The sequence below is a fragment of the Eubalaena glacialis genome, chromosome 5, assembly GCF_028564815.1.
Source record: "Eubalaena glacialis isolate mEubGla1 chromosome 5, mEubGla1.1.hap2.+ XY, whole genome shotgun sequence".
Taxonomy (NCBI): domain Eukaryota; kingdom Metazoa; phylum Chordata; class Mammalia; order Artiodactyla; family Balaenidae; genus Eubalaena; species Eubalaena glacialis.
The window spans coordinates 20,935,003-20,959,079 of NC_083720.1; the positions used below are offsets into that span (position 1 = coordinate 20,935,003).

At 38.9% G+C, this 24,077-nt stretch overlaps 1 protein-coding gene across 1 annotated transcript in view; it reads left to right on the top strand.

The window, feature by feature from the left end:
• PRDM5 (PR/SET domain 5) overlaps window positions 1-24,077 on the top strand; it is a 211,301-nt gene that overhangs the window by 60,641 nt on the left and 126,583 nt on the right. The window contains exon 3 of the mRNA XM_061191122.1: window positions 15,120-15,242. Within this exon, the coding sequence (XP_061047105.1) occupies window positions 15,120-15,242 (123 nt within the window). The remainder of the gene's footprint in view (window positions 1-15,119; window positions 15,243-24,077) is intronic.

Sequence of the window (24,077 nt, forward strand, 5' to 3'; positions counted from 1 at the left end):
AAAATGTGTAACCAGGTTACTTAGTTTTTGGCCTGTTTTAGTAACAGATTTTAGCTCTAATTTATGTTGAATATAAAGTGGGTTTAATGAATTTTTTCTAAGGATAGGTATGGTATTTCTGTAAGTCAGAAACACCAACATGTATGTAACTACTCTGCACACAGTGGAGGCTCTCCAAACACTAATGAAAGTTTACATAAAATTCTACCTGAGGAATTTTGTGTTTTCTTTTTATATAAGGAAGATTAATGCTCATGGACTTGAATACATTCCAGTTAATGATGTGGCCTGTAATTTCCTTACTGTATGATAAATGACTACTCTGAAAGTACATTGTTCTTAGAAGAATTTTTAGGGCAGCTTAGATAATTAACATTTTGATGTGCATATTTGTTATTTTTTAGTTTTTGATTAACGAATCACTTTTTTTTTTTTTTTTGTCTGTGTTGGGTCTTCGTTGCTGCACGCGGGCTTTCTCTAGTTGCGGCAAGCGGGGGCTACTCTTCGTTGCGGTGTGTGGGCTTCTCATTGCGGTGGCTTCTCTTGTTGCAGAGCATGGGCTCTAGGCGTGCGGGCTTCAGTAGCTGCAGCACACGAGCTCAGTAGTTGTGGCTCACGGGCTCTAGAGTGCAGGCTCTGTAGCAGTTGCTCCGCGGCATCTGGGATCTTCCCGGACCAGGGATTGAACCTGTGTCCCCTGCATTGGCAGGCAGATTCTTAACTACTGCGCCACCAGGGAAGTCACCGAATCATGTTTTTAAAACACTTTTTCTTCTGTCAGGCCCCAGAGATCAGTTGAAACACATACATATTCCTTTGTCCGTATTGAAGATGGTAATTTTGTGTTTTACAAATGTCAGACCTTTCAAAGCCCAAAGGAGGGCACCTTGCATGTTGTCTCCACTTTGCATATTAATCAGTAGATTGCAGGTGACCAAAGTGGAATGCGTTCTTACCTAGAGACTGTAGATCTTCACGTTGTGCGTGTGCCTAGTTTTTAATCTATGGGCTTCACTTCCAGGTCAAAGACAGTGTCGGGGTAGTTCTCCACACAGAAATCTGGTTTTTTAACCCTTTTATAGACTGCCTACTGTCCGTGCAACCTTTTACACATTTGGCACAATAAGGAACTCTGTTCCCAGGTAAATGAGCATGTTTTTCTTTAATTCTGTGGCACTGTACTATTGCCAGAGCACCTGTTATCATTCTAATACATTTATGTCATCTCTGTGGAGAAAAAGTACTCTAACGGGTTAATTACTCATTTTAACCTCTAGGTCCATAGACCTTTACCTGGAAATCAGAAATCTAAAAAGCTCTGAAAACCAAATTTCTTTTTTTCTTTTTTAATAACATGTTTAGCAGCAGAATCTGACTTGAACTTATGTGAGGCCATTTGTAGCCTTTTGTTTTTATCCTACTTAGATGACTATTCATACTTTTAGTTGCAGAAACATGAATATGTTTGATTATGGGATGGTGTTCCAAACCCTGTAGAAAACATTACATAAATACAGTGTATGCACCATATTACTTTTCTAAAATAAACTTTTTAAAAATCAGCTTTCAAAAACATATGGTAAAATGTAAAATGGATGGCTAGTGGGAAGCTGCTGCATAGCACAGGGAGATCAGCTCGGTGCTTTGTGACGACCTAGAGGGGTGGGATAGGGGGGCTGAGAGGGAGGCTCAAGAGGGAGGGGATATGGCGATACATGTATACATAGAGCTGATTCACTTTGTTGTACAGCAGAAACTAACACAACATTGTAAAGCAATGATAGTCCATTAAGATGTAAAAAAATATATGGTATTGTGATATTGTATAGGGACATTGCCAATTCTTGTTCAGGTAAAAGCCTAAGAACTGTAGATATTTCTGTAGTAGAGACCTATTAAAGGTAAATATAATTGGGTAATAATAGATGAGTAAAGCAGTCAGTTTTAGAGTCAGTAAGGGACTATTTGTTAATAAAAGTAAAATCTTTGTATTCATGTTACAGAACATGGTAATACCCACACGTCTAAGTTGTTTTGACTTGCAGGAGTTCATTGCAGGCAACTTTCCAATGTTGTTTCCATTTCGCCCTGTGAACACATTTGGAAGGTGAGGTCCTGGGTCTAGTGAGCTGGTCATTAGAGTTTAATATTAAGATTTTTGTTTGTGCATAAGACAGGTTTTTCTCATTTTTGAGCTAACAGCTGCCAGTAAAATGAGATATCTCTGGGCAAAGAAGGTGTTTTTGTCACTTTGTAATTTTAGATGACTTATCTTAAAAGGTAGTTTGTTGCAAAATTAAAAACACTCCCTTGGGGAAAGCCCTAGATTTCTAAGCACACTTTTAAAAACTCAAACCAGTGTTATATAATACCTTTTGATTTTCAGTTTCCCCAACTTCTTCTCTTCAGTGTGTTCTACATCTGTATTTTTAATGGTTTAATATGTCTTTATGAGGTGAGAAAGTAATAGAAAAATATTTATGGTCAGTAGTTTCCTTATGTGTTAAATTCTTGATACAAGTTTGATGTCTCTATATACACTAGTGAAAATGTACTCAGGCAGCTCTATAATAAATGTAAAAAAACCATAATTTAAAGTTTAAGATTTGGAGAGAACTGATGAAATGGGAAATGTAGAAGCATTTACTTTTTATTTTTTAAGAGGAACTGATTGTTTCTGTAACCTAAGAATTAGAATTAAAATTTAAAAAGAATACATGTTAGGTCCCTTCCCTATTTTTTCTCTCCCCTTCTTTCATTTACTATAAGACTAAATTCCTTACATTAAACATAAGTTTATATTATATTTAAAGGCATTCACATTCTTTTTTACATAATTAACATTATTTGCAGATTATAAATCATCATCTGTTATGTCATCTAAAGTGAAAGAAGCAAGTCTCTTGGTCCTACAGCTTCAAGGACCTGGAATTTGTCCAACAACCTGAGTGAACTTGGAAGCATATTCCTGCACAGAGCCTTCTTCACAAACCCTAAGCAGATAATCCCATTGAGCTCATCCAGCCTTCTTACCTATAGAACTGTGAGATAAGAAATGGGTATAGTTTTAAGCTGTTTGTGGTAATTGTTGTGCAGCGATAGAAAACTAATGTAGATTTTTGGTACCAGGAGAGGGTTGTTAGTTTTCTGCTTTTGCCTGTAACAAATCACTACAAACTTAGTGGCTTAAAACAACATCCTTTTTTTAATCTTACAGTTTTATTGGTGAGAAGTCTAGGCGGATTCTGTGCTTAAGGGTCTTACAAGGTCATATCAGGGTGTTGGCAGGGCTGAGTAATCTTATCTGGAGGCTTTGAGAATCAGTTTGCTTCCAAGCTCATTGAGGTTGTTGGTTGAATTCAGTTCCTTGAGGTTGTTGGACTGAGTTCTTTATTCTATTGCTGGGATTGTTTTCAGTCCCTAGATTTCTTTGGGGTTGCTCTCAGACTGCCTTGTGGCTTGTCCATCTCAGTAGTGGAGAATCTCCCTCATGTCAAATTCCTCTCATGCTTTCTAGCTCTCTGACTTCTTTTCTGTTATCAGCCAGAGAAAACTCTGCTTTTAAGCATCTTGTGTGATTGGATTAGGCTCCCCAAGGATAATCTTCCATCTGCAATACAACATAATCATAGTGATAGCTCATCATACTCAAGGTTCCACTCACACTCAAACAGGAGGACATTCTACAAGGGTGAGGGTCCTGAGGAGTTATTCTTAGAATTCTGCATATCGGTCAGCAACTGGTGACCAAGGTTGTAAGTATATTGAGGTAGTGTAATGTGGTGGGCTCAGGAATTAGGTTGTCTTGGTTCAGACTCTAGCTCTAGTACTTAACTAACTGTGAAACCTTGGACAAATTATTTATTCTCTTTGTGCCTCAGTTTCATCATCTGTTAAATGTAGTTAATATGTAACACCTACCTCATAGGTTATTTCAAGGAGTAAATTATATAACATCTGTAAAGGTGCTTAGCAAAGTGCCAGATACATAATAAACACTCAACTAACAGCTGTTTCTATTATTATTATTTGTTATTTAAAGCAGTATCATTTTCTTTTATGTTTTGGTTTTCATAGAGTGAATTTGACTAAATCAGAGGCATATTTTCAGTAAGAGTGACATGATACCCAAATGAGAGCCTTTTGTCATGGAATCTGACTCATGTGCGCATCGCTCAGGTGGAAGTGTGAGCACTTCTCCCCTCTTCCAGGCAGAAGATGTGTGTTCTTAGATGGCCTGGGCCAGGTGTGTGTAGGTGTGTACCTGTGTGCAGTGCCGTGGGAGATGGGTAGAGTGACCTGAGCTGAGACAAGACAAATCAGCATGTGAAGGACCTCCTATGTCATGCCGAGGATTTCTGGCAGAAAATAGGCAGCTTCTAAATAGGCGTTAGCAGGGGGAGATGGGTGAATTACAGAGAGAACTCTGAGGAGAGTGTGGAGCATGGGTTTGAAGATAGATTTTGAGTCAGTGTGGAAAAATACTCAATTAGGAAAATGCTCTTTATGTTCAGATAGTAGATCATGGCCAGAACATACCCCAAATCCAATAGTTTTTCTTGACATCTTAACAAAAAAAGTTTAGGATGCTCTGATGGAGGTGAGGGTGGGTCAGTCCTGGTGTATGCTCTTGGTCAGAAAGAGGCAGAGCATCTGATCCAGAAGCAGGTCCAGGTTTGGGATTTGAGTCCAAGGGTAGATAAGAATCTAGGAGATCAGTCTTTGAGGAGCATCTGAGCTGATGCCCAGGAACTATAATCTGCCATCTGGGTTACCCATCCCCGAGGAGTGGGACTGCTGGCATGTAGAGGACCAAGGAGCACCAACTGGCAGGGACCTGGGCTGGCCTTCATCTGGCCTTGGACGAATCCAACAGTGCATGACGGCGCCCTGTTAAAAAAAGTCGGGATTGAGGGAAAGGAATCCAATGAATAGAGTGAGTACGTTGTATGTAAAGCAAGCTGGATAGGATCCCAGTCACTTAGGGACTTGGTTGGGAATGAGATAGCAGATTATCCCATGAGAGAACAAATCAAAAATGCAATTTTAGGATTTTGTAGTACCAGAGTTGGAGCAGGATTGATATCAGGGCTGATTTAGCAGTAGCACAGACTGAATAATCTCAGTGTCTGCCCATATTCTTCTCAAGTAGGCCATGAGCTGGTCTCAGAGGTGCAGAGATTTGGGAGTGAGGATTAAGTGGCCTGAGTGGTAGAGTCAGAGGGCCCACAAAGATAGCCCAGTAAGCCCCGGGTCTTTGGAAGGGACCACACTCCGGAAGAGTCCCTTGGATTCTCCAAGATTCTTTTTCTGAAGGGCTCTTTCCCAGGGGGATTTCTCATTTCCGTTGACTCCCTAGGCCTGGGCATGTATGGCCAGCTGCAAAGAAATCAGATCAAGGGGAAAGCCCCAGCTTTCTTTATCAGAAAACATCCTCTGCTGCAATATTTGTGTTCCAGGTTTGGATGACATTCCTTGCCAGGCCTTTTGTTGCCAGAGCATTATTGATGCCAGATACAGCTTGGTCTGTAGCAGGGAGATACTCCTGTTCCAGTGATCCTGCTTCCTGGCAGCATGAGCCTTTTGGCAGAATTCTAGAAAATGAGCTACAGTAAGAGAGAATTAGGTACAACATGGATGTTGTGGCCCCTTCTGAGGCTGTCCTTCTGTTCACATTTGGATGGTAGGAAGTAAGAACTTTCTCTGGAAATTTTGAGTGAGAAACCTAAATCTTTCAGGAGCAAGTGAAGATCCACTCCTTGAAGAAGACTTCTTTTTCTGAACACTCCTTAATTCGGAGGATATACTGTTAATTACCCTTACCGATACTGTCCTGTGATACTCAAGGGCCTTCTATGAATTATACGTGAGGATCATATTCCAACATCTTTCCACTGTATCATGACAACTATAGAGAGTAGGGAATCCTTGGCGAACCCACCTGAAGGGCTTGATGTGTGGGAGGAGGATTTGAGAAGAATTTTCTACTGTCTTCTCTGCTTGCATATGACATAAATATTATTTAAATTTTGTGTTTGTATTCCTTCCTATAGCTACCTTAAATATGCCTGTCTATCTTGTTTTGTCTGCTTTGGATTCAGACCTTCTAGGGGAATGGTCTGTCTGATTTTCCTTCTTCTATACTCTATTTTTCAGGTATTAGGTGCCAACTTTCAAGGCTTCTAAACTTCCTACCCTTACCTCTTTCCAGAGCCTTATTATTTCACACCTAGGTCATGGTAATAGCCTATTTAATTCTTTTTCCTTTCATAAAATTTTCCCTCCACACACAATCCATCCTGCGTGTTAGAGTTGTTGGATGCCTACCCATCATCCATTCTCCTTCATCCTTCCCAGTTGAATCCTCTTTCCTACTTTCCACTCTTCCTCCGTGTAGTAGTACATTATTACCAAGAAGATGATTCCTGCTGGGCCGCATCCTGATTAGCCTTTGCACTTTCTGTTAGGTGAAGCACAAAACTTCCTAACTGACACATTTCCCGTTTATTTCCTGTTATTTCTCTGATTTTGCTGCTTGAACCACCACATTTGAGTTCCCTTGTTCTTTACTAGCTGTGTCTTCCCAACCAAATTTACCAGTATCATTCATCTTGCCTCCTTTGCACAAAATGACTCAGCTGCTCTACCATTCTTTCATTGGGATAACATTCCCTGCAGTGGAATCACAGCTTATGCAGGGCTTAGGTTCTGAAACCAGTTCATATGGCAACAATCTCATGTCATGAAAATTATGGACCATGAAAAGGAATGGTCCTAACTATAATACTTATTTTCTTTCTTTGATTTTTTCTTATTTATTTTTTCCTTTCATTGAATGGATGTAGTTTAATTTGTGTAATTTAAATATGAGTATGATAAAACTGTTGATCTTGAAATGATTTTCTACCTCTTCTGTTGACAAATTTGTATGCCATTCATTCAGCAACTGAAACTAACCTCATCTTGTGTGTTGGGGATTCCCAAGACTACCCCACATTCAGAGATTCACTAGAAGGACTCATGGGACTCAGTATATGGTTGTACTCATGGGTAAGATTTATTTCAGTGATGTAGCAAGGCAGTACAGCTGGATCATAAGGGAAGAAGGCTCAGGTAGAGTCTGGAGGAACCCATGTATAGATTTCCTTACGCTTTCTCCCTCCCATGAGGGGTCACACAGAGCTCACTCTTCTCCCAGTAATGAAAAAGCAGCCACACACATGTGATGTTTCTGTACAGGGAGACCCATTAGAAATTCAGTACCCAAGATTTTTACTGGGGGCTTGTAGGCACCTTCTGCCTTAGCATGTACCAAAATTCCAGAGTCCCAGAAGAAAAGCAGGTGTTCAGCATAAACCGTAGTGTTTACACTGTCTAGGAACAGTGAACCACCCTTACCCATTAACTATTTACTGGGGGCACCCTGAGAACACAAGTTCCCATATGCCAGTCAAGGGCCAATCTTACAAGCAGGCCTCTGAGGCCTGCTAGGTTTACTCCTTTTGCAAACCTTGTCTATTGAAAGATTTTCATAACATACTCTTTTCTAATATTTTATTTTCACTTTAGTCCATCCTCAGGACTTGGAACTGTATGTTACTTTATATCTGTATGTACTAAATGTTTTTGAAATGAATGAAGTTTATTTGTATATCTACTTTATAATAATCAGGCATTGCTTTGTGAGTTTTTTGTTTAAATCATGTTTTGTTTCTTTATTAATACTGAAGATGTTGAATAAAGGAACTATATTCTAGAATTTCATTTGTTGCTTCTCATGGCATATTTTAAAATAACCGATAAAGAACTGCACAGTAGATGTTGTTAAATAAATGTTGTTTACTGATAACTAATGTTACCTTTTAGAATTCTTCACAGAACTGTGGTTGTTGGATGATTATAAGAAGGGAAAGGATGAACCTTAGTGATTGGGAAATACTTGATTGCCTTAGGTATATTCTTATAATAAGATAATTCATTTGTTTCTTTATCGAGGAAGTTGCATATATTTTGAAGACGTGAATGAAGAGAGTACAGTTAATTTAAATGGGCTGGGCAGATTCAATTTTAATAGCTGTAGAAAAGCTATATATTTAGGAAAAATCTAAAAACAGTGACTACACCAGTGGAATTTGGGTTAGGAGATAAGAATCAAAGGAAAAATGGATCTTTCTTTTTTTTTCATTTTTTTCTCCCTGTGGACTGCACAGTGCTCTTTGTTATTCAGTGTTTCTATAACCCTTGCCCAGAAATGTTCAGATACAAAGCATCGTCTTTTAAAAACAATATCAAAACTATGATCTCTCGGTCTTGGAGATTATCATTGTTTTTTACATGACCAACTCTTTGAAATGCTTTCATGTCTGATAAGTAGAATTTTGCTACTAAAATTTTCTTATTTTTGGCATATTTTCTGTGCCCTTTTAATATACCATAGGGAGGGTTCTCCAAAAGCTGACTTCAAGGCTTTGTCTGTCTAAGTCTCAAATCTGTACTAAAAATTGAGCAACGCTATAGGCTCATAAAGCTTTAACCAGATTTAAAGTTTTGTGAATCATTTCTAATGGATCTGATGGATCACACCAAATTGTCAAAAGACATGCTGACTTTATTAATGTGGTTTTCTAATTCCTTGGTGAAATAACACTTTACTTATAGAGAAGTTACCTGCCATATGATATTGACAAAATCAAAATGTAAAAAAAAAAAAGCCACTAAGCAGTCCAAATAGATGCCACTGTATTTATACACTATCCTTTGCATGTTCTTTACAGAAAACCCCTAAAGCAGTGGGTATAATAAGCTAATGCCAGCTAAATTTACTTTATTCTGTATGCAGTAAAAAACTAGTCTATCCAAAAATGTCACTGAAATCTGACTGTCTGAACATGTTTGTAAAACTGTAGAACGGGACAGTGGCTACACTGCTAAGGCTGTCTCATAAATTTACCATGGAAAAGATGATATGCTTTTCACTGTGTCTTTCACGTTGTCATGTCAGTTATTTCTTCTTTTAAAAAATTAGCCCAATTTGAAAAGTACTTTGAAAAGCAAGATATGGAGTGCTTTTAAAGTAAGTCTCTCATTACCTCTTACAAATTATTTTTGAACTTTTAAAGGAAATAAAGGCAAGACAGTTAAAAAAAAAAAAAAGACACATTAGCCGAGCTTTTGAATAAAATATTTATTGAGACAGTACCAAATAAAAGGTTTCCATCTCTGAAACAATCTGTACAGGTGCCCAAGTACAGGATTTGCTTACCTACAGAAACCTAACCGAGTTCCTCGGTTGCCTTTGACGGTATCAGGAGAACTTCCTTGATACAGCTTAGGTGATTAAAAAGGCAACCTCAGCTAAGATGTGGCAACCAAAAAAGCTTTTGTGATTTTAAATTGCGTCAGTAGAGACAGTGCCCAGATCATAATAGTCCTTTGTGTGCTGACTTCTGTCCCGTGTTAAGAGAGTTTTGACAGATTAGTGTGCATCTATAAGGGGACAACCAGGATAGTGAAGGAACGTTTATCACATCAGACAAGGAAAGAGTTATTTTCTTATAGAAGAGAAAATGTAGAGGAGGAGGGACTCCTGCCTTCAGAAATTTGAAGGGCTATATGTAGGAGAGAAATTAAAACTACTGAAGGGACAGAACTGGGATTGAAGGCAGTTGGTCACAGAGCAACATGTTTGAATTTGGCGTAAGGAAGAGTGTCAACTCAGCTGAAACTACACCTGGATTTGCTACTACCTAGTAGTGGCACCTGTTCTTACTTCAGGTGTCCAAGCAGAGGCTTCTTGTATGTATTTGGGTTTGAATAGGGGTTTTTAGGATATCCTTCATGTTTGTTCCTTGAAAAAGTTGACATGGCAGAAAAATGGTACATGTGTGCCCAGCTGTGCTGTTGAAAGCAGTGTTCGTCTTTAAGAATGTCTGTTAGTTGCTGTGAGCCTCACTTTCCTCAGTGTACTGATAACTTTGTGATTGCAAAATATTCATTGGTATAAAGAAGTCATGCATCTTATTCCTTTGATGCTCACGCAGTGTCTGTGGGGTCACAGGGCAGGGACTGTCCTCCCCATTTTAGAGGTCAGGAGACCATGGCTCAGCTCAGCTAGAGGAAATGACTCACCCTGTGCGATACAGTCAGAGCTTGGATCACATCTGGCCTTTTGATTCCTGGTCCAGCATTTTTACCGTTTTTTACCACTCTAGAATGCCTTCTTGAGGTTCCTTCCAGCTTGAAATATTTAGGGCACTAATTATTTATAATGAAAAAGAGACTTTATTTTTCTCATCAGTCTTTTTAAGTTATTTAATTTTGTGTGTATTACGTTCTGGATGTTATTCAGTAAAGAGGCATCTGTAAAAGCCTGTGTTTTCTCTCCGTGTGCCTTCCCGTCTGAGGACGGGGATTCTGTGGATTAGGGTCACGAGATAGTATGTGGGGGAGATATAAGTAGATACGCTACGGTGATATGGGTGTGTGTGTTTAAAGGCACCAAAGCCGGGAAGAATTTTAGACTGAATACTTTGAAAAATCAACAGGAAAAAACCATCCCTTTGCTTAGAAACTGTAAATCATTAGCATTTCCTAGGGACGATCTTTGCTGATTTCTGAAAGTGTGTCTCTTTAGTTTAAATCTGACAGCAGTGTGCTGTCAGAATTGATTATTTGAGCACACTTAGTTTTTTGTGGTCCTAAAGATATGCTGAAGCCTGGGTAATTAAATACTGAAGGCAGGGCATCTGGCCTTACTTCAGTTAAAAACAATTGCCGAAAGAATGCCTGTAATTTAAATACAAAAATATGATGACATTTTATCCTCTAAAGACATCCATACTCTAAATCTTAGTTCTTAAAACTACCTTCTTTGAAAAGTCTTGTTGAAAGACAGAAAGGAAAATATATTTTCTTTAATAAATCAACATAACATATTGTGACTTCTAATTAAGGGTATTATTTCTATATTTTTGGAACTGACTATATTTCACTGCCATGAAATTTTACCATATGTTAAATAAAATTCCATTGGGTAGATTTTGCCATGTCTGGGGACCAATCTGGCTGATTAGCTTTGCTCTGGGAACCCTGATGTCCTGTATGTGTTGAGTGAAAGATTCCTCAGGCATTCAAAATAATTGAAGGAAAATAATAGAGTAACATTGTAGACCCTTCTACTGTGAAAATGAACCATCCAAGTAATAAATAAGCTTTTCTGTCTATAGTTGACACAATTTAACAGAGAAAATATTTAAATTTAAGGAAAGAAAAATTCTTTGTATATTTGATTTGATTACATATTTCCATTTCTTTCATTTACATGTTAGGGTTTACTTTTGTTGAGCTGAGTCTTTTTGTGATTTCTTCTGTCCTTTGCTGGGTGGGAAGACAAACTGTGACATATTTAATGCTGCTAATCTTTAATCTGGAAAAAAAGACAGATCCATTGTAGCACATTGTCCTGGACCTTGAAAAAGGATGTCGGTAGCATTTGACAGAGAGTAGAACCTGCCAAGTTCCTGCGCAGTGATAATTCTCATTTAATATACAGTGACAAAGTCCTAGAGATATGAATGACTGGATTAAAGGGGGAAGGTTTTCATTTTCACGTGAGGGTTTCTTTCCCTTTCCTACTTTAGCTAACTTATTTTTGTGTAACTGGCTTAGGAAGACTGTGCAGATCAGAGTTTGGGATTGAGATGGTTTTTACTGCAAGATGAGAATTTGACTTCTTTGTAGGTCCCAGGTATTCAGAAGATGATCCTCAGTAGGACAGTACCAATACACTTCATTTCCATGAAAATTCCAATAGAATAAGATGGCATTTGGAAGACTAGTTTTGAAAGGAAAAACAATACGCATTGGCTGCAAAGGTCAGTTAGATGCTGGAACATGATACTAAGAGGAATTTCGGATCTTCTTTATTCATTAGTCTTTAAAAAAATGTTCAATTTATTACCTCAGGGTTCAATATCAAATTAAAATAGATAAATGGAGACTTTAATAATAGCCATCTGTCTAGAGTTTTTTTGATTTGGTTTCTCTGGAAAGAGGAAAGATGGATTAGATTATCCTTGGATGTCTCTTAGATATTTCAGTGAGGAGAATGCCAGGGTTAGGGTAGGAAGATAAAAGTCATGTGAGCAGATAATCCAGCAGCTTCAGTGAAGTGTTGAAGACTGGAATGGAGGAACGGGGAAAGGACCAGCCACTCGAAAGCTGGAGAAAACAGGTAGCCTGCAAAGACTGTGTAGGGACTTAAGAGTCACTTGGGTAAGGATGTTTAGAGTAAAATAAATGGGCAGTGGCTCTGTTAATGAACAAAAAAAGTTATCTCAAATATGAATGTGTAGGCCACTGTAGTATATCATTATAGTGTTGTTATGAGAGTATAAGCGATAATATATAAATTTAGATTATTGAAAGTGACAAATCTTGTAAGAATTTCAATAAAAAATTAAATTGTGCATGTCTCTTAAGCCAGAATATGATGTGAGAAGGTAATAGACAACCAGAAAGTGCATATATCTAATGGACTGGAAATGAGTTACTGAGTCATTCAACACAGCTGGAGCCAAAGGGCCTGGGAAAAAGCTGAAGAAATAAGGAACAAACAATGCCCCTGGTAAAATGGGCTTATTATAATAAGTCACAGAGAAATCTTTGTTGTGTTTCACATCTTTGAAGAAAGAATTTCAAATGTCAAACACATCTGATATATATTGTACTTAATACTGGGTAACAAATGTACAACTGAGAAGAGCCATTAACCAGTTTCTGTAGGTAGTTCTCGCCTCTCAATTGCAGTCTGCCGTGGGCAAGCACGCTGGTGTTTCCCTACATAGAATTAGTTGGACTGTGTGGATTTCAACAACAGTTGTAGGTTTTAGATTTCAGTTCTGAGAAAATTTATCTTTCGGGTATCTAGTGGCGATGCTGCCTGTTCTGCTTAATTTAGTTGTTTGTCAATATAAACAGTTTTGTTACTGTAGCTGTGGAGGAGCCTAGAAAGGAGACTTTATACCCAGATATTTAGAATTACCTTTTTACTCTGCTTAAAGACATGTGAACTGGTGTCCTCTTTGAGGAGGGGTTGTAGAGTGTCCTATTTTTCCCAGCAGTGTGGCTGGACATTTTGGGCATCACCCAGTGGGCAGTGAGGGTTCCGAGCTGACAGGTAAGCAGGAAGGCAGGACAGTTTTCGAGGGTCTCCCAAAGCAGATCTCAGCGTGAGATTGTTATTTAGTGAGAAATTCCCATAGCTTCACACCTAAACATATGAGATGTAAATATGAGGTATTTTCTGGTCCTAAGTTCTTTTAGCAATTACAGTATTGAAAATTAAATCCCTGTTTTCCAGTGAGGGTCTGCCATTTATTAGAGAGATTTTTAAATGATTATGGAGGATCCTTGGGCCCTTAAGAAAACAGGGATTGTTTGAGAAACATGGCAGATATGAGATACAAGGAGCAGGCTAACTGTATTTTTTCCCAGACAGTATGTATTAGAATCTTGAATATCAGGCCTTGCAGTGCCCGCAGCAGATGTTTTTATACAGCAGCTTTTGGGTAACTTGACCCGTAGGAGTGGCTTCTTGGTTTGCGGGTCAGTGCATGGTCTGGCCTATGCCAGCCTGTCTGATCTCAACGCCCAGCATTTTCCTGGTGCTCCTTCCGTTCCAGCCTCATGACCTTCTTGCTGTTCTTAATTTGTTTCCAACTCAGGGCCTTTCTATTTGCCCTTTACTTGCTGTTCCCTCTAGCCTGGAACCACGCTTTCCTGAGCTCTCCCCTGGCCTGTGCCCTCCCTTCATTTAGGACTCTTTTCAGGTCATCTCATCAGAGAGGCTTTGCCTGACCACCTCATCTGGAAGAGCCCTTCTCCCCTCACTCTGCATCCTCCTCTTACGCTTTAGTTGTCTTCACAGCACTTAACCTTTACCTGAAGTTATATCCTGTGCTTGTTTGCTCTTAAGTGCTGTGAGGTCAGGCTTCATCTCTCTGTCTTGTTCACTGAAAGACTCCCAGTGCATTAGCAGTACTTGGCACCATGGTAGGGACTCAGTCAGTATTTGTTCAGTGAATGAATGATTGTCCAAATGTACCATGAAAATACGTACCTTATTAGGCTAGTTGTGCTTTACTTTATAAAATTTTGGAGGTCTGGAATTTGTTTTTTCCCACTCCAAGTCAGTGAACGTATAGTGTTTATACTTGTGTTACTTGGTGTTAGAGATGTGGAGTGCTAATCACTCATTGCTTCCCCCCCTCCTCTCCTCGATTCCAGTTGAAGATAAACACAAAATGAACATTGGGTAGAGATTGTATATGTTTTATTAAACTGAGCAAGTGCCCAATACCCTACAATGCAGAGGTTTTGAGAAGCTAGGTTCGAAGCAACTTGGATTCAAGAATGCCCAGTGGAGTCCTTGCTCCTTTGGCAGTTACCCTCCTCCCTTGATTGAGAGTTGAGTAAATCTGTCCGGGAGGGTTTATGGCAAGAAACGAAAAACAGAGAGCCCACCGTCGTTCTCAGCAAGACATGAGCAGGCCATGAAAAGACAAAATTGAACTTGTTTTATTCATCCACTAGTTAAAGATGTGAATTGTGGCCCAGGGGATGTCAGATTCCACTGGTTACATTAGCAAATTCTCCGCATATGGAAATGATTCAGTAAGCAGGTGGAACGAGACACTGAAAGGATTTATCCAGCTCCACCCCCTCCCACTTGGGGAACCAAGCAGCCCTGCCCTCTTGGGTGGAAAGAAAGGGGATGGTTTGCAATTATAGTTATCCCCTGAACAATTGCATTTGTGACACATACATTAAGATACACCTACAAATAAATAATCTTGACCAGAAAAGAGCTATCAACACAGGATGTTTCTGAGAGTTGATTGCAATTGTGAGTCATCTAGACATCTGCCAAATTAAAGTAGGCTCTGTTTGTACATATGTTTAAAGGGAAGAACGGATGTTAATCCAGCATCTATTCAACACCTGTTAATAAGAAAGGTAATACTTAACGAAAAAATACCATGTTATTTTTAGTATGGGTAATCTATTTAGTATGGTTAATATTAACTTCAAGTATAAATTCAGGAGCTTTTATGTTTCAGGTTCGTGGGAGTAAGGGAGAAGTTCTGTACGTTTTGGATGCTACCAACCCACGGCACTCCAACTGGCTTCGCTTTGTTCATGAGGCACCATCTCAGGAGCACAAGAATTTGGCTGCCATTCAGGTGAGCTTATTTGCTTCTCATTCGTACGCTGTACTGCGAGGGGAATGAACTAATTTATAACTGTACTCCCTGTTTTAAATTTATTTCCCAATGACCTGCTTCAAATAACAGTAACTAACTCATAAAAGCAGAGAAATCTCATCTAGGCAGCATATGCAGGAAAGGGCAAGCCTAGCTGTAAATTGACACCAGATCACTCACTTTATGAGCATCCTTGAGGGAATGAATTACATGGGCTGATATTGTCCTTGGCGGATTCTGCTTTCAAGTACTTTTAATTCACTCAGTGAATGTTTATTGATAGTTTTTCTGTTTGATGGTTTATTTGGCTCATAGCACCATATTCTATGTTATTGTTTGGGAAAGGCGTCATGGAGAAAGTTTATTTGGGTATATCCCTGTGACTGTACTCTGAGCTTCTTGAGGGTATTGTATTACTCAGGGTTTTCAGAGAAACAGAACGAATAGGATCTGTATATCTATATCTGTATCTGTGATGTATAGCTATCTATCTGTCAGTCCATCCATCCATCCATCCATCCAGAGAGAGAAAGAGACTAAGAAAGAGGTTCATTGTAAGGAATTGGCTTATGTGGTTACGGAGGCTGGCAAGTCCAGAATCTGCAGAGCCAATGTCCCACTCTGAGTCCAGAGGCAACAGGCTGCTGTAGAACAAGGAACAGCTGATGGTCTAGTTCAAGCCTCATGACTGGAAGGCTGCTGTAGAATCAGCAAGAGCTAGTGTCCCACTTGAAAGGCTGTCAGGCCTGAAGGGCGGATATTCCAGTTTAACGGCCATCAGGCAAAAGAATTCTCATTCACTTGGGGGAAGGAGACGCTTTTGTTCTTTTCAGGGCTTCAACTGATTGGCCGAGACCCACCTACATTGTGGAGGGCAATCTACTTTACTCAAATTCATGCATTAAAACGTTAATCTCATTCAAAAACACCCTCACAGAAAAACCCAAAGTAATGTTTGAACAACTGTCTGGGTGCCCTGTGGCCCAGTCAAGCTGACACATAAAATTAACTCTCCCAGGTGGGATCAATGTTTTCTTGAATTCTGTATCCCTGTATCTTAGTATAGTACTACACACAACATTAGGCTCTAATACAAACTGTGAGTTGAACTTCGGTGATCCCTCAGTGGAAATTAAGGGAAAAAGAGAAAAAGTCAAGGCAAGGAGTTTTTAGAGGGGCTCTATAATTAAAACTCACTGGACAGATCCTTAAGAGAATAAAGAAACATTACATTCTGTTGGGGAATTAACTTATCACATGTGAAAACTCAGCGCCTGAATCCTAAACTGCAGAAGAGGAAGCAAAGCTATGGTTGGCAGAAGCAAGAGGGAAGGGAAAAGAATAAGGGAACTCACAATTCTTTGAGTATTTACCCATGTGCACTATTCTAGAAGCTTCATATATATTATGTCATTTATTCAAAACTCTGAGAGCTTATACTGATTTCACTCAATTCCAAGTCTAAAACCAACAGGGGCAAGAGGGAAAATGCACAGAATTAGGTTTTAAAGTAACCAGAAAACACAGTCATTTAGAATATTTCATTTCCTGATGTTATTAGCTAACCAGATTTTTTCAGTGAGAATAAGTAGTGGATCACCAGTGTGATTACTGTTTCTTTTTGTATGGATAAATGAGTGATGACTTACCAAAGGGCCACGTGGGGGATGGAAAATAGGATCTTTTGGCAGCCAGCTGTATTCAAGCCACTTTTTTTTTAAATTAATTAATTAATTAATTAATTAATTTATTTATTTATGGCTGTGTTGGGTCTTCGTTTCTGTGCGAGGGCTTTCTCTAGTTGCAGCAAGTGGGGGCCACTCTTCATCGTGGTGCGCGGGCCTCTCACTGTCACGGCCTCTCTTGTTGCGGAGCACAGGCTCCAGACGCGCAGGCTCAGCAATTGTGGCTCAAGGGCCTAGTCGCTCCGCGGCATGTGGGATCTTCCCAGACCAGGGCTCGAACCCATGTGCCCTGCATTGGCAGGCAGACTCCCAACCACTGCGCTACCGGGGAAGCCCCTCAAGCCACTTTTTAGATTGTTCATGACATGTGTTGATCCAACCACACATTTAAGTTGATCTCTTTTTTTTAATGTATAGACATTATTTTTATTTCAAGTATTTTATATTTTTTTATGGTTTTCTGAGGCATACTCATCTCACAGGATCTTCAGTTATATCCTAATTTTAATTTACAGACTCAGTTTAAGTGTTTCTTTGTAAATGTTAACAATATCAAAATAGGCTGTAGAACCATGAAATCTAATTTAGGCAAACCCATTGTTTTGTAGGTTCTTCATTATTGTGTTTTAGAGAATATTATTCTGTTTAAACTAGATTCTTTTCTTCTTATGCTTAAATAATGATTTTAAGTTTTTCTCAAATTCCTTTTTTGGGCATTTCTTCCTATTGGCTGTTATTTCTGTAGCATCAGTAGCTGTTTCCATTTGCCCAAACTTTCAAGATGTAATATGCTCAGCTTTGAGTTTTGCCTCAGAATCTCTCAGGTTATCCTTGTTGAAGAGTTCCCTTTAACTGTGTACAATTTGCTTATACTGAATTCCTTAGTTAACGGATTACTGTCAGTAAGTGTTTGTCTCCATCTTTCGCTACCCACATTTGCTACTCTATGCCCTGTTTATTTCATCATATTGTAGCCACCTACAATTCTCTCCTTTTTAGTAACCACGATTTCTAAGACTTACACAGTTTTCATGTTAATTTGGTGTATTCAATGCAGTACTTTTCTTCCTCTATTTCAACTGTGTTTCTTTCCTTGAAAGCAAATAGGAATCTACAAAAGATGACTATTGCAACTTTGCTACTCCAAGACATTATTGTTTGACTTACTAATAGGGGATGAAGTGGGAGTGGGATTAGAGTAGGACTCATAAACTAGCTAGAGGCTATGTGAAGTTTCACACTTGAATTTAATTAGAATCTCTGACTGTTCAGAGGCCACTGTGAGAGTCTTTGGGTGCAGAAGTGATGACAGTGCCTTTAATTCCTTTTAACATGGTTTTGGCCTTTCCTAAGAGGGGGGTTGAGTGCGGTGCTACCATGTTTCTTGCCATGGAGCACAGTATGCATCTTTGCTAACTCCCTTGAGGTAACGTCTTTCTTACTTGAACAGTAGCTGGAGAAGCGGATTGCTCAGGGTTCAAAATCACATCTGAGCTAGAGGCAGAGAGCTTAATATTTGGGTCACATGGCTGACAGTGATATCATCCTTCTGATTAGTTGGGATTATCTCCTGAGGACTGCGTTCCAGAAACACTGAATTGGTAAGAGAAGATCATAATGTTTCCTGCAAAGCATTATGAATCACTTGCATTCCAAATTGCATCTGAAATTTGGGGTATTCAGGAAATTTTTTATTTGAGCTGTATGTCCCAGGAGTGAAGTAAATGAGAAACATTTGTGGCTATGTGGCTTGCTTGGTGGAAAACGTCAATACTTGGTCCAGTTTTTTTGGACAAGGGATTAAGAATTCGAGGTCTGTTTTGGCAGAGGATGGGAACTCTTTTGGAGACTCAGTTATGCTTCTAGTTTTGCAGTTTATTTGATTTTGGAAGACTTGCTTTGGAAATGATTTAAATATCTGAATTATTGAAGAAGGGTCTCATAGGCTAACAATTCCTCCCACATGCGCACATTTCAGAATAATCAGTTGAACTGGATGTTCAGACCCATGAAAACTATTTCCAACTAAACCAGAAAATTCTAAACATGCAAGATTTGGCTTAAAATGAACCAAGAGAACTCTTAAGCTCCGTAAGAAACGGATGATTCTTATTAAATGCTAATTTTATTATACTAAAGGAAAAAAATATGTAATATTTGAAAAGTAATTGAACTACTTAGTGTTTTGCAGGCTTTTGAAAATTTCTGATCTTTTGGTAGAAAACTATTTGTTTAAATACAGAATTATGTCATTTAAAGTTAAAACTTGGAATTCTTTAGTCATTTCAGAGCTAGAGTATTATACCTCATGTTCTTAAGACATATGTCCAGACATACCTTTCCTGGGACTTTTCACAGTATATTATCTTATCAACGTAATGAAAGATGGCTTGTTCTTCTAAAAAAAAAAAAGACCATATGGGTGAATATTTGGGTCTTGGTCCACTACTCCGTGAGGGGTGCCAGGGTATGGGGATGGTCTAACTAAGTCTAGAGGGCACTGGGCTTTGAGCTGAGCTTGTGGTATCAGCACAGCTCCACCCCGATTCCGATGTCAGTTTGGTTTCCCCATTACCAAGAAAGCTATTTTATTACATATTATTTGCTCTCCTACCTGTGCCTTGTGAGAGGATGGACAGTCTTAGGCAGTTTATCCCAGAGTCTTTTCTGGTGACACGTGGCATTTCAGTATGAAGAAGTGGGAGATCAAATGTGGCTCTCCAAGGAGAGCAGCAACTTGTGTGTTTTTAGAGCCCAAATAGAACTTTCTCCATTGTCATCAAGCCACCAAGGTCAACAGGCTTATCAAATAGTGTTGATGCAGAATGGTACCAGCCAAGCAGCCAACCAAAAGAAATATCAAAAGGATTTATCACTTATACCCAAAATTATACATAGTTTCCTCTAATTCTGTTTCTTCCCTATTTCTGTTTATTTTTCCTATCAGATTTATACAAATGGTATTTCTGCAATATTTTCTAGACTCTGTATGTTACAGAATTGTAAGGTGCAGCTCTCTAGCGATTTTCTTCAATAAAGTATCAGTTAAATAACTTGCAGGTCTGTCTTTTATTGGGTTATCTTCCAGTAAGGTACATATTTGTCTTTCACTAGGGTAAAAATTTTAACTAAATTAAAATAACAAGTAATTGGTCCTATGAGGTTTTAAATACCAACCCTGCTGTTGCCGTATGTTCCTACAGGGAGTGGGGGAATTTTATTACTGATCGGTTTATTATTTTCAATGAGGTTGTAGTTTATTGGTAGGGAAAATGAATATGTATAGAGAGATCTTTAAGATATATAGTGATACCTTGAAGGATGAGTTAATCCTTAATAATGATGATGTTGGCAGCTAACCCTTTCTGCATGCTTACTATACGCCAGTAAATGGTGATATGTATTAAAACCTTAATACTTACTGTGACACTATAATTATCATTTCCCTTTGTCACATGAGGATACTGGAACACAGAGAGTCTAAGTGACTTGTCTGAGCCACACAGCCTTTGGGTAGCTGGATAGGATTTGAACCCTGGTGAATTATCTCCCCTGTGTACTCTCTGAACCTCTGTGCTCTAATATCTTAGAGTTGAGATAAATTATAAAGGAGTAAAGTCAGATTTAAAAAACCTTCCGGGGGGAGGGATAAATTGGGAGATTGCGATTGACATGTACACACTGCTATATATAAAATAGTTAACTAATAAGGCCCGACTGCATAGCACAGGGAACGCTACTCAATACTCTGCAGTGACCTATATGGGAAAAGAATCTAAAAAAGAGTGGGTATATGTATATGTATAACTGATTCACTTTGCTGTACACCTGAGACTAATACAACATTGTAAATCAACTAACTATACTCCAATAAAAATTTAAAAAAAAAACCTTCCATATATCTGAACTTGCTATATAGATATTTTGAAACTGCTGAAAATTTGCAAACCAATTTAATTTTTTAAAATATATCTTAAAGTTATTTACATCACATATTCCTTGATCTTTTTTAAGTTCCCCAGCTACCCCTAATTCATTACAAAGCATTGCACCTTCTTCTCTTCATATAAAGGTGATGTCTAGGCAATATCTGCCCTGGCCTCTTTTTCCCTTTGGTTCCTTTCTTTTTGTCTTAGCTGCTAGCTAATGTGTTAAAAATGAGATAAAGTTAACATTTAGATCTCTTGAAATTAAAAATAGTAAAATTTCAGAATCAGAGCATGTCAGGTTGGGTATAGGGGAAATTTTCGAGTAGGTAGGATTTTCTTTGTCTCTCAATCCAGGAACCATACAGGTAGTTTTCTCAGCTACCTCCATTGAAGACCATCCTGCCTCCCAGTGTCCTTGTGTCACCCAGCAATAAAGTAGAATGTGTTGTTGCCTTTTGACTTATCCGAGGGTTCTACGAATCACTTTAGAGCTTTATTGGAGCTTGACTTTTGAGCTATTTTTTTTTGCATTGACAAACATTCATTTCTTTTCTTTTTAAAAAAATTTTAATTGGCGTATAGTTGATTTACAATGTTGTGTTAGTTTTCAGATGTACAGCAGAGTGAATCAGTTAGACATATACATGTATCCACTTTTTTTTTTTTTTTAGATTCTTTTCCCATATAGGCCATTACAGAGTATTGAGTGGGATTCCCTGTGCTCTACAGCAGGTTCCTATTAGTTATCTATTTTATATATAGTAATGTGTCTATGTCAGTCCCAATCTCCCAATTTATCCTCCTCCGCCCCGCCCGCTATCCCCTGGTAACCGTAAGTTTGTCTTCTACGTCCATGCCTCTACTTCTGTTTTGTAAATAAGTTCATTTGTACCCTTTTTTTTTTTTTAAGATTCCATATATAAGTGATATCATATGATATTTTTCAGAACGATTTTTATCTAGCCTATCTTATCTGTATGTATTTGTGGTTACATTAGTTATATATTTGCTGTGTAACAAATTTCCCCCACATTTTAACAGCTTAAAACAACAAACATTTATTATTCATACCTTTTCTGAGGGTCAGGAATTCAGGAGCAACTTAGCTGGGCGGTTCTGGAGTTCTGGCTCCGGGACTGTCACGAGGTTGCAGTCAGGTAGTCAGCTGGGGCTGTTTGGTCTCAGAAGACTTGATTAGATTCCACTTCCAAGTTCACTCACATAGGTATCAGCAGGAGGCTTCAGTTCTTAACGGTGTAAACCTTCCCTAGGACTCCTCAGGACAGAGAGAAGCAGCTTGCTTCTCTGAGAGTGATGTGAGAGAGAGAAAGCGGCAGTCTTTTATAACCTAATTTTGGAAATGACCTCCCATACCATCATTTCTGTAGGATGCTGTTAGTCACACAGACGCAGACCAGCATGGTACAGTGCAGGAGGAGACTTCACAGGAGTGTGGATACCAGGAGGTGGGTCATCACTGGAGGCCATCTTCAAGGCTGGCTACAGCAGTGATCAGTGGGGGAAATGTGCTTTATAGAAGGATGGGGTAAGGTTAGAATCAATGACAAAACGAGGCCTTGATATAGAATCAGAAGGAATGCAGAGCCCAGCCCAGTTCGGATACTGTTAAGGAAGGCCATTTTAAACAGCAGGTTCCTGACCCTTAACCTCACTGGCTGAGCAAATTATTTAACTCATTCAGTCAACTGATAGCTCCCAAGCATCTTCTGTGTGCCAGGGCCTGTGCTCAACATTGGAGATATTATAGTTAAAAAGATGATCTAGTTCCTGTTTTCATAGCAGTAAAAATAATCTTTAAAACTCTGTTCCTCTTTGTGAATTAGCGGTAATAATACCTACCTCACTGGATTTTTGTGAGGATTATATTAAATGAGATAACATATGCAAAACCCCTGACCCCTATATGTGCCAATATATGTTGGCAAGTATTTGCATTATCACTACCCCTGCCAGGTCCGTAGTTGTTGTCTTTATAGTTTTGTCTCTATGTAAAACAGAAGGAAATCTGTTTCATTTCCTCTAAATTCCTCTCAAGGTAGCTAATATAATTCTAAACATGTCAAGACTTCTCAGTAAATATTCACCACTGACAGGACAACCTGCTGGATGGAATGATGGAACCATAAGGGGCCCGCTCCTGACTGTGGCTGCAGCCGCCTGGATCCCGGCTCCTGGGCACCTCGGTTGTTGGATGCACAGGGACACACGCGTCTGCTAAGGCCACTGGACCACTGTTTACTGTGACTTTGCTGGCTGTGGCTGTGTGGCCTGTCTTCCCTTAGGAAAGATAATTAGGACTTTATAGACACAAGAAATGTCCTGACGTAGAAGATGTCTTGTGCTGTGCAGAGACCTTTACTAGGTAACAGTGGTTTGGCAACCTTAGAGATAGGTTTGGGATCGTTATGACGTTTGTGCTAAGCCACTTTTCAGCTTTTTTAAAGAAGCAGGTTTTGTGCAGGTTGGTTGTTTCCTAAAGAACACATCTACATTCTGCCTGCTCTCAGCTGTCTTTCAGAATGGTGAATGCTGGATACTAGTAGGGAGCATCCCTAGAAATCATTTAAAAGGCTCATAATTTTGTAACCCAGCAAAGCATTAACCAAAAGGAAGCCAGAGGGCTGAAGAGTGTGTGTTTCCTAATTGATTTGGGGCCTTTGGTAACAGGGTGTTAGAGATAGTGAATGTATGAAATAGAATTGAAAATAGAAATTCTGTGAAATGATTCTTTGTGGAGGAAAAGGTACTGAGTCTTGTATTTAATATTTAATTTAAATTTATTATTATTATTCATTTAGAATTAAATTCTATTTAATATTGGATTTAAAACTTAAAATTTAAAACTTAAAAAATATTTAATTAAAAATATTCCCCACACCACCAGAACAAAAACCCAAACCACGTAATATATCGATGGTCTCACTTAGAGAAATGATTTATTTACCTATGAATTTCTGTCACTAGTCTGAGTTCCTCAAGAACAGTCTGTGTCAGTTTTGTTTGTTTTCACACTGCCCACCCTGCATGGATGCGTCTAGTGGGGCCCAGTGGGTGCTTGCTCACGTGACTCCTCTGCTGACTTTTTCCGGAAGTGGTATACCTAGTTGCATGCGCCTTGTCAACTTGGAAAACCCTTATGTCTATTTCCTTTGAAATGACCAAGAGCAAATGCTTCCACT